The sequence below is a fragment of the Aptenodytes forsteri genome, unplaced genomic scaffold (assembly GCF_000699145.1).
Source record: "Aptenodytes forsteri isolate BGI_AS27 unplaced genomic scaffold, ASM69914v1 Scaffold93, whole genome shotgun sequence".
NCBI classification, from domain to species: domain Eukaryota; kingdom Metazoa; phylum Chordata; class Aves; order Sphenisciformes; family Spheniscidae; genus Aptenodytes; species Aptenodytes forsteri.
The window spans coordinates 566,035-576,933 of NW_008794665.1; the positions used below are offsets into that span (position 1 = coordinate 566,035).

Sequence of the window (10,899 nt, forward strand, 5' to 3'; positions counted from 1 at the left end):
GACCTATAGGTAAATGATTACATTCGAAGGCTTGTGGTACAATGATGAATACAGTGTGAACCTCTTCCTTATCATCTCCCCACTTTTGGCAGCAGTGTGCTTAACCATTCAAACAAAAAGAGAAGACACAGCAAACTTTCAGCTTTACGTAGCACACCAGTTTGGCCAACTCTTTTTTCAATAACAAGGTCACAAGTACGAACCATCCAAAGGGCACGTGACAAGTCATTTCTGTTCTCTGTACACGTACATGTGAAAGGAAAATTACCTAATAATTTCATTTTTTATCTCTTAGGATTACTTCACAGTACATATTTTTCCACATTTCTATTGTGCCATTAATCTTTATCCTGTGCCTTCTGCAGAAACTTCTTTTTTCCTCCCACAAAGGCTGCCAGGCTCCCGCTCTCCAAGGGGTCACAGGTTGCAGAGGAATCCACAGAAACAGGAAACCAGGCTTCCTCAGTCAGTTTTGAAACACCGAAACCTGTTTCCTTTCTACAAAAATAAAGCCTGTCAGGGCATCCTCTGGGTAGGCTCACTGTATGACCAGCAGCTCAGAAGGAAGGAGAAGCTACAGGATTTCTTGCTTGGGAAATAAATGTGAGATAACTTGTAGCATTTACAAACCAGCAGAATGAAGGAGATAATCTTCTTGCTGCTCCTATTGCATTTACAGAGTGGCAGCATTGGATTTAATACTCCAGGAAAGCTCTGGACCACAGGCCAGGGTGGTGAAACCCGGACAAGTCACTCAGACTTGACTCCATCTCCGACCACAGTTGTGGGGTCACCCCATTCTGAGATCCAAGCCGACGAAGTGAGTGCCTCGCAGGGACCTCCTTTTGCATCTTCAGGCAAGACTCTGGGAATGAAAGCAGTGAAGAAAACCTCCAATCCTACAACCTCTACCCCTGCAAGCCAGTCAAATGGACACAGTGGTGGTGACTCTGACAAAGATAAGATGGGAAGCTCATCTAGCAGCAAAGGGACATCTCTACAGAGCAATGCTGGAGAGGTCCCTCTCCAGCAAGAGGTCACTACAAGCCGGGACACAGCTACAGGGAACAGATTTCTCAAGCAGTCATCCCACAGCACTGGTATTACCAGCACCCAGCAGGATGCCAACTCCAAAGCATCCGGCTTTGAAACTACCAGGGGAAAGTAAGGAAAGTTACCTATTTTTTTCTTGTTTCCTATGTACTGCTTAGGAATGGTTATTTTCCTGTTCCCAGTGAAATAATTGGCAAAAGTTCTAGTAATTTCAGTAAAATTGTTTTCTGAGCTTAAAGAAGACCATCTAAAACAAGCAAGGGACCAAACCTGCAGTATTTACTCAGTCAAAACCATACATTTGTAACAGAGTAAATGCTGCAATATTTTATTCCTCAGAGTAGTTACCTCAGGAAAAGTGATTACCACATATGGGTAGGAAAGGACTGCAATAGATGCCTCCCTGTTTTATACACAGTAAACTTTTGTTGTTTTTTTTCTTTCTTTTCTTAGGGGTAAAAGAAATCACAAATGCACCTTTTCATTTGGAATCTATTAAAAACGATTGTATTTGTAAACTTCTCCCCTAAATTGAAAATACAAGCAATTAAGTGTACAAAATGCATCAATGTCTGACAATTCAAAACACCTTATTCTGTGATAAAAACTTATGGAAAGTGGCATTGCAGGTGAATGTGCATTCAGAACTGCGTAACTTCATACGTAATAGCTATGCATAACAGAGTATATCAAATTGTACTGTCTAGTTTTATAGCTCTGGAACACTCAATTATTTTCTTTGTACCCCAAAGTCTTCAATTCTCAATGGGGATGTTAATACCGACTTTGGAGACGTTGCAAGGTTCACTTAATTGCTGATATAAATTCAGATACTGGTAGAAAATGGAAGACAGAAAGGATTGGATGTTTTCCATAGTATTTATGGAGAATGGGCTTTCGGAATATAGATTTCTTCTTTTGATAGTACTTGCCCAAATGTTAGCATCCAAAAGGAGGAAAAACTCTTGTTCCTTCAACTCAAAAGCTAATGTTCCTTCAACTCAAAAAGATTCCCATTGACCTGAGCATGTTTTGGATCATGCATAAGTGAAACAATGCACAAAGACCCAAAGGAAAGGAGTCCTTCGCCTCCACTTGGAAGAGGTACCCCAGGAGCTGTGCTTCCCAGATAGCTTTCCTAGCATACTCCTTCAGCTGTGAATGTCATCCGTTACACCACCTTACTGTGCTGTTTGGCAGAGTGTCTGAGTTAACCTGAGTTAAATGGGTTCTCTTTACACGTGAGAGCTGATAACTGCGCCTCCATTAAAATAGGTCTTGATATATGCTAACCTTAGAGTCTTTAGCTTTCTCAGCTTTTTTCAAGAATAGTATTCCAGTGAAATTAATCTTAGAAAAACTCTAAGATATAAATATCGAAAGCAAAAAATCAGTCTCCGGTGAACAAGGTCTCATATTTCATTTATCATAATGGGATGTGATTGCAACTGCAGAGAGGCAAAATAAGCAAATCTTGTATTGGCTAGCACTTTATTTCAGGAGTGGTCGAGGAGCAACCTGCTGTGCAACATGCATAAAGGTCTTTTTTTTTTTCTTGAGTCCATTGAGCAGGTTAGCGATAAAGCTAGGATTGCCTATCAAAGTCACAGGAATGTGTAGCAGCATGAAACCCCAATATAAAACAGAATGCTGAATCCCCACTCTCTTTCTCAAACTGCTGGGCTACATAGCCTCTCCCTAGCAAATGTCTACAGTTCTAGGTGTGGCTCAATCCTTTTTACATTAAGATTCTTGTGTTAGAAGCCTTGTCCTCCTACCGCGTACAAGTGTTTTTACAATCAGCTAAGGTGTTTTGAGCTTTTCTTCCGGTTTTGCCACTGACCTGGACTGTGACTTAAGTAAGTCACTTCACTATTCTGTCTCCCTTTCCCTATGAATTCGACCTGGATGAGTAATAAAGTCACTAGTGACTCATTTTTTTTCAGTAAAGTCATGAAAATATGCCAAGTCTAGTGTGCTCAATGTTACTGATCACTGCTGTGAAACACCTGAAAGCTGCTGCTGAGAAACTATGCATAAGAACGCAAGCATTTTTATTTATTATGTGCAGGTGTTATCCGTTTCTAGCATATGTTTTCTTTTTTAAAAAAATTTTGCATCTTTATTGCAAATAAAATGAAAGAGATGTTGTAAATCTTCCAATAAAGACATACAGCTTTCTTCGAGCTTTACTCATTTAACGCCTGAGCACAGCATGAATGAGTCAATAGCAGATTTCATAGTTGTAAAGTGTACTACCTCTGAGGAAATTTGGAAGCACAGTTTGCTTTTTGGTTTTACTTTGAATTAAAGCAACTCTTCGGTTATAGTCTGTATTCCAACCGGAATTTTTGAGTGACCTTGTAGGAACTGCATGACTCTCTAATTCTTTATGGCAACCCATTGTGCTAACATATGTGCAGAGATACTGATGTTAAGAGGCTCCACAGAGGAGGAACAATAGAGAGAGGTCAGTGAGAGACAAGAGGAAGGAAAACAAAACAAGAATGAGCATTTGTTTTTTAATATATTTATAATGAAAAAAATAGCGATACATATACTTTGTTGAGGAGTCTCCAGGGATGTCAGATTACCCACAAGGTACAATATGCGCCCCTTGTACAAGCTTAATTACCCAAATACCCCTTTCTGAAGGAGGTCATGTGCCTTACTGGCTTAATTACAAACATAATTCCCTCGCTATCTCTACCCTAGGTTATCTGAAGACAGTATTATGTACACATACCACATGCATACTAGAATTAGATTAGAAAAAAGTTCTTTTCGTTCATTCTGTTTTTGCAAAATTCCCATTAAAATGTCAGAGGAGCATGATTTGGAAATATTTCATGGATTTTCAAAGTCTGTACCTGAAGAATATGTCTGACAACCACCAAGTGTGGCAGGCAGGACACAGCCAGATATAGAAGCTAGCATCACCGCAGAGCTCAAATTGTCGGGCACAGCCGTGGTGCTGCTGCAGTGCTAAGATCAAGCTGGGAAGGCAAATCAGTGAGTCAGGATCAGGCCTGGTGATGGTGACCAGGGTAAGACACAGCCCAGTGATCACTGGGCAAGTCCACAGTGATGGGGCAAGGTCAAAGTTAGGCCAGGATGTCAGCTTGCAGGTCAGGACTGCCACAGGCGCAATCTAGCCCTGGGCTGAACTTTACTGCGGCTCCTGAGCCCGTGGGCAGTGGAGACCCCAGGTCAAGCTGGTCAGAGTGAATAAGACCCACAAGTGCCATCAGGGTTCTGACAAGTTTCCATTTCATTTTATTGAAGGAAACGTGCTATTAGAACTGTCAGAATAAATTTATATTTTTTTTTCCTACTGAAACAGAACCATATTTGCCAAAGACCATGACTTTATTTTAAAAACTCATCTCAGGTTGACTTTTCAGGTTCCGGCAGAACTTCTGAGGGCAGAGACGTATGGCAACAGGCAGTCACTTGATGAGGAGTACAGTCAGTAGGGCTAAAGGTTCCAGATTCAAGATTCTGCTGTTAATAAGGCAAAGCTTGGCTTTGAGCCCCTCTATATCACACCCCGATGTGGTATTTTAAGTGCTAAATATTGGGCATATCCTTATCTCTAAAACGACTAAACTCTTCCTTATTCTTCACTGGAATGAAAATGCAATGACATCCTGTTCTTTTGCAGTGAAGTGGAACAATTTTATAGTTAACCTTAGAATAGGTACAGGAGGACATAATTTATAGATTCTGTAGCTACCTGCTCTCACACCATTTCAGAAGAGTGGTTTCTCTGGTGAGGTATCCCCCATTCTGGGAGGACCTGCATCCAAGCTTTCAGAAGGATAAGGAAACTTCACAGGAAGCACATCTGGAATAGCCTGAGCTGAAGGAAAATTCCTTTCTTCACTCCTCATATGAATTTGACTTAAGCGCTGAAATGTGAGGCTTATGTCTCTATGAAAAAATATGCATCTTTTTATTATTTCTACCTATCCTCAAATTTTCATGCTATCCATATCAATGAATAAAGACATGCTGGAAAACTAGAGCTGTGCTTCAGCAGCAGAGAAAGAGTTTTTCCAAAGTTCAGTGACATTAAATGTGAGCACCAATTTGGTGTCAAAAAAGAAAATCGATGATACATTCTTTTCGATTGAGTTCATGTGAGATACATCTTTTTTAGCCCATGGAGAGAATTGCAGTATTTCACTGTATAAAGCTGCTTAAATAACAGTGGTGCTATGGAGCAAGTCTGAGGCTGAGTCCTGAGACTAGCACACTCATCCTTCCATTCTGAACCCAATTTTGTTAATTACTGTTCAAGGCAGCTCCTGAATACATGAGACATTCATTCAGGCTGTAAATTAACCACACTATCTCCACATTGTTGGATGGCTCTACATTACTGTTTTCTCTTAGTATGTGTATATTACACATTTTCCAATTATCATGAATCCACTGAGGGTCTTCATAGACTTCCCCTGCCATTACCTTGGGTAGTGGTGAGGTGACAGTATTTTATTACTAAGCACAGAAGTGTTTAATAAAGTCAGTACCAGGGACAGATTTGCTTAGCTGTCACATGTGGTAGGAGTGCTGAAATATTTCATTCTCATGACCAGACCTCTGCATTTCTCCCCGGAAATTGCTTTTGCCTGTATCAGCTTGGTAGAATTTCTAGTGTACTGACAAATTAAAATGAATGGTTAAGCTCAGCAGATGGTTCAAATACACAAGACATGTAGAAACCTGATTTAACTGCCTAGTTAGTGCAAGGTTCACAGTCTCTTTTGATCATGTCACTTTTTAATGGAGCAGAGAGAACAATTCTTGAATCGATTTCTTAAGATTTTGCATCAGTGTGCATTTACAATAAATAAAGTCACGCATGGCTTAGGTTTCTGCCTCACTAGGTATATTCACTATGACCTAGAAGGAGGAACCTCTTACACTGGTACTTAGGTTGCCTTGGTGGCTAAGTGTCAGAGGATGTTTGACAAGCAGTGCTTGCTTTGCCCTCACGATGTTGTATTCCAGCCATGCAGAAGACCTTTGCAATGAGCCCCTCTTCTGCAGCAGCATCTTGAATGTACTTCTGACGCTTGGCTGTAAGCCCACAGTCTAATTTTCCTACACATGCCGAACGCAGTGTTACTCCCATTGCAGTCCTAAAGACCAAAGCAAATCGTTCACCCAAGTGCTGGAATCCACTACTTTATTGCTATTTCAGCCACAGAATAAATGGGGCAAAGGACATAATTATGCAGTTCCATAATGAAGCCTGTGGCATAGTACCAAGAAAATGTAACTGTCCAAAGAGAATTTTAACGCAAGTATTTAGAGATTAGTGCTGCCGTCTGCTGAGCACAGAAGTAAAACAAATGACTGAGACTGCTGGTGTGAAGTAGCAAAACACCTTACCGCATCGTGCAGATGAGGTACTACTGCACACTGTACAGCAGTACTGGTATAGGGCAAGAGCTGCACAAAGGCCATGTGCTTCATAGACTTTTTGTTTATATCAGTGCTATTGTACCCCATGCATTGAGGAAATCTTTTCCACTGCTGATGTCCCATGCACGGAATGAATTACAGGGTCTATTTGCTCCATTGTGGTGGTCACCTTTCAAGTGGTTCCAGTACCTGGGTGGGAAGGAGCCATTGTGGGACATGGTTTACCCAGCTTGCACTACCTCCCAGAGACCCTGTAGGATGTTTTGTCTTTCAGGGAGAGAAGAAATGGTAAACACGTGTCCATACCATTCTGAACTGTAGGTGATAAAATAGTTTCGGAAAACTAGACAAAAATTCAGGAAATAACAAAATCCAAAGTTCTGGTTTTCTGAGACAGCCTTTCAGCAATGATGGCAAGGCAGAGACATGACAGACTGTTTTCAGTAGCACAGGAAACATAGCACTGGGGAAAAAAAATCACATCTCCACCATCTCCAACACTCAAAAGTGTTGCTTTTGAGACACTCACAAGGTACTTATAAAAGACAAAAAGCCCCAGCAACTTTTTCTCTTAGCCTCCTCAGAGTCTGGTTATTTAGTTTTTCTGCGATCAGAATCAGATAAGGTGCTACTATACAGATGACTTCTGAAATTTTTTAATGAATATAATAAAGGTTTCCGCTCATCTCATTACACTAACTACTGCATTAATGCTCATGCTTATCTTTGCTCTTGCTCTTTGTTTCATCTGCCATGGGAACAGCGAGGATTAGGAACAGACTGTTTTCCATCCCTACTAACGTCTCTTCACCCCACTGCATAGATTAGGAGCACTGTAACAAACTGGACACAGTGTTGGGATTTACCTCCCAGCCACAGCAAACATTCGACTCTGCAGCATTTCATTTAAGGTACACCAGAAGCATCTGCTCAAGTCTGCACAGAAAATATGCATTCTTACAAATCTGAATATAATTAACATTTTAGAAAACTGACACTAATTCCTAGAATAGATGGGGCAAGGAAAAGAACAGCAGCAAGGTGTTCCCATATGTTTTCCAAAGGCATTACCTGTGTTGCCGGTTAGAGAATGCAAGTGTTTCAAAACACAATTTTTCTGCCACATCCATAAGCATCTATTCTGTATTACACTCCTGGTAAGTAACACCATAGGTCATGTGGAAAAGCCCGGGAAAAAAATGACCTTGAATTTCATGGACTTTGGCTCAGATTCTTTTTGTTCAAGAGCCCCCTAAGAAATCAGTCAGTGACAGGTAAAGATACAGCTCTGCATGAGTAAGTGGCAAATCAGGTACAAAGCAACTGGCAAGGCATTTAACCATTTAATGAAGCTAAATAAGAAAAGAGAAGCTGTCCAAAACAACATTATAAACGGATTAAAGAACAACATTCACCCCCGGAATTGGGATGGATCTTCTTTTTTAACATTTTCATTTTGTCACCTATAAAGGGGTTGGGGGTTTTTTTGGTCAGTATTTCTCAAAGTGGAGAAGCCATTACTGACATACGGCAATCTCCTTTTCTGTAGATTAGAAAAGGACTAACAAACCAGTTAAAACCAGTACCACTAAAGGTCATCTGAGAAGCAGTGACAGTAAACTAGACCAGAACTAGCTTAATGAATTTTGTACTCTGGGTCAATTAGATGATGGAAAATAAATTTATATTCCAGAGGGAAAAATGCAGAATTAAGACCCTTCTAAAGAGCAGTTTGGGGTTTTGAATGTGTTTTACTGGATGATTCTCAAAGCAGATTAATGGATATCTTCTCAAAAGTCTAAATTCTATCTTTAGGAAAGTTTGATTATTTTGAAGGGCTCTGAACACAGAGAGGGAGATAAGGTCTAAAAGAGCTGATCTGGTTCACAACAAGACAACTTTTTAAATGCTAAAATAGATCAGTGAAGCACTAGACAAGTGGAAATTGCGAATTAATTTTTGCAGCACAAGGTAGGACACACAATTGGTCACAACAGTAAATAAAAACTTAGATGAGACAGAGGCTATTCACAGTCCAAGGCTTCAGCACTGTACATACAAAAAAAGGAAATGAATGATGAGAGTAGAATTTGTGTTTTGTAATAGGCAGGACAAAATGTCAGGACCCTGAATCCTGAAAAAAAACCATTAAATAAATGGTATGACTCCCCCCACCTGATACTTCGGTGTCAACAAGTCAGCTGTTTCTCAGGCTTAAAAACCTATCCTATGACATATTTTACCATCACATATTATATCATATTGCATATCAAATGCACTTTTCAGAGGCTGTCCAGGTTTTCCATTCCAATCAGCATGTAAAAAAGATTTCCGAATTTGATTTGTTTGTGGTTAGTCCCTAGTGAGTACTGAAATTTTGTGGCAGCTGCGATTAGTAGATTCATACATTTCAGAACAAAGAAAACTGAGCAGTGAACCTAAAAATATTAAACAATTTTTATTCAGGTTTATAATTTCTGTTTGAACTAGATCTTATAATTTCAAAAGATGTCTGATGTTCATATAAAGGTACAGAATTTATCACTAGTATCAAAAAGGTGAGAGGTCTCTGTAGTCCCCTAGTGGAGTTCAAAGGAAGTTGCCAAAACCAAAACTTGGTCTCCCATGCAATAGCAAAAAAACCCTGTCAGGGTTCTTTCTATCCCTATAATCTGAGTGTTTTCATTATGTCAGCCAACATTATCTCTCCTCAACCAAACTTGGCAGGATGTTTAAAGCAAACTGAAAATATATCACAGCAACATACTTTTATACAACCTAAATTTAGGGTCTGTACTCTGATCCTTGTATAAAAGTCTTTTAGACTGGGAAAGATCCTAGCTTAAAAAAGAAATAGAAAAAATGGTTTTCTTCCACACCGTGTCATTATATGTTTTTATATATGAATGCACTTAACCTACTGTATTCAGAAGAACAATCAGATCACCCAAAGGAGATAGGTATATAAGCAAAGATCAGAGGTTCACAGAATCATTCACAGATCATTCAGGTTGGAAGGGACCTCGGGAGGTCTCTAGTCTGACCTCCTGCTCACAGCAGGGCCAGGTGTGAGATCAGACCAGGTTGCTCAGGGCTTGATGCAGTCAGGTACTGAGCTCCATGCTCTGGGCTGGTGACTGCACAACCTCTCTGGGCCCGCTCCAGTGCCTTGGTGTCCTCATGAGGAACAAGTTTCTCATACCCAGTCTGACCCTCTCGTTTCAATTTGGACATGTTGTCTCTTGTCCTCCTGCCATGTACTGCTGGGAAGAGCCTAGATCCAGCTTCTAAACGCCCTCCCTGTAGGGGCTGGGGGGCGCTGCTGTTAGGTGCCCTCAAAGGCCTCCCTTCCCCAGCCTGAACAAGGGAAGGGCTTCCACCGCCTCAGCCTCTCCTCACAAAGCATCTAGCGGCTACAGATGCTTGCAGCATCTTTCTACATTCCCTTTGCTGAGGTGTAAAGGACAATATAAAGTGAAAACAGGTGTAGAATTGAGATTAGTATTTCATAAACTATTCTGTGAAATACCAATAAACTGCATACAATCTGAATTTTATGGTGCACAGCCACCAAGCTGTGCACGGACTTTAACAACGGCTCCAGCTCTGGGTCCTTTTGTATTCCTTCAGCAACACAATAATCTCATTTTCATGATTCAGTGATGTTCAGCTGTGCTGATTCAATAGCATTTCTATTAAAAGCCAGGTAATCTAATTTACTCACAGATAAAAATAACTCATTTTCAGATATAATATGAAAGGGGCAAAACAAAATCTACACCCTTTTTGGCACGGCTGCCACCCGTGTTCCTGTTGTGTGGCTTTAGGATCACTTACAAGGACCTGTGCTTACAAGCAAATGGAAGTGATCGCGTACAGATATACCTGATACCCTGTACCTGGCAGTTTTTGTGAAGGTTTGTTTGGGTTTTTGTCTTGGCAGTGTACCCAAAGAACAGTTTACAGTGGAAATGTGCTGTGGAAGGGCAGTCTCATAAACTTCCACTCACCCTCACACCCTAAGGAAATTATAATTTTTCGATGTTAGTGTAAATTGCACTTCGCTTTTCAGCAACATGGGGTATCACAGGATCAAGGGGACTGGTTCGAAGCCTGCTGAAGTGAAATGGAAACATTTCCATTGACTGCAAATTTATTCAGAACAATCCTGTCATAGAGCAGATAATTTTACAAGCAAGCAGTCACAGCACTCCTTCTCTGGAGATAAATTTATTTTCTTCTTTTGCTGCCCTCCTTCCTGCAGGCCCTCTGCTTTCCCTAATCATCCCTGGGGAGCTCAGCAGAAGGCGGCCGGGCTCTCCCTCGCCGTTGGTGCCGGTGAGCCGTACGAAGCCATGAAGCTCCGCTCCGGGCTGTTTACAGGGCCACAACACCCACCCGGCCCGGGCCCCT

General features: G+C 40.9%; 1 protein-coding gene across 1 annotated transcript in view; it reads left to right on the top strand.

The window, feature by feature from the left end:
- Positions 1-822: 822 nt before the first annotated feature.
- MMRN1 (multimerin 1) overlaps positions 823-10,899 on the top strand; it is a 47,992-nt gene continuing 37,915 nt past the window's right edge. Inside the window, exon 1 of the mRNA XM_019470563.1 lies at positions 823-1,164. Within this exon, the coding sequence (XP_019326108.1) occupies positions 872-1,164 (293 nt within the window). The 5' untranslated portion in view covers positions 823-871. The remainder of the gene's footprint in view (positions 1,165-10,899) is intronic.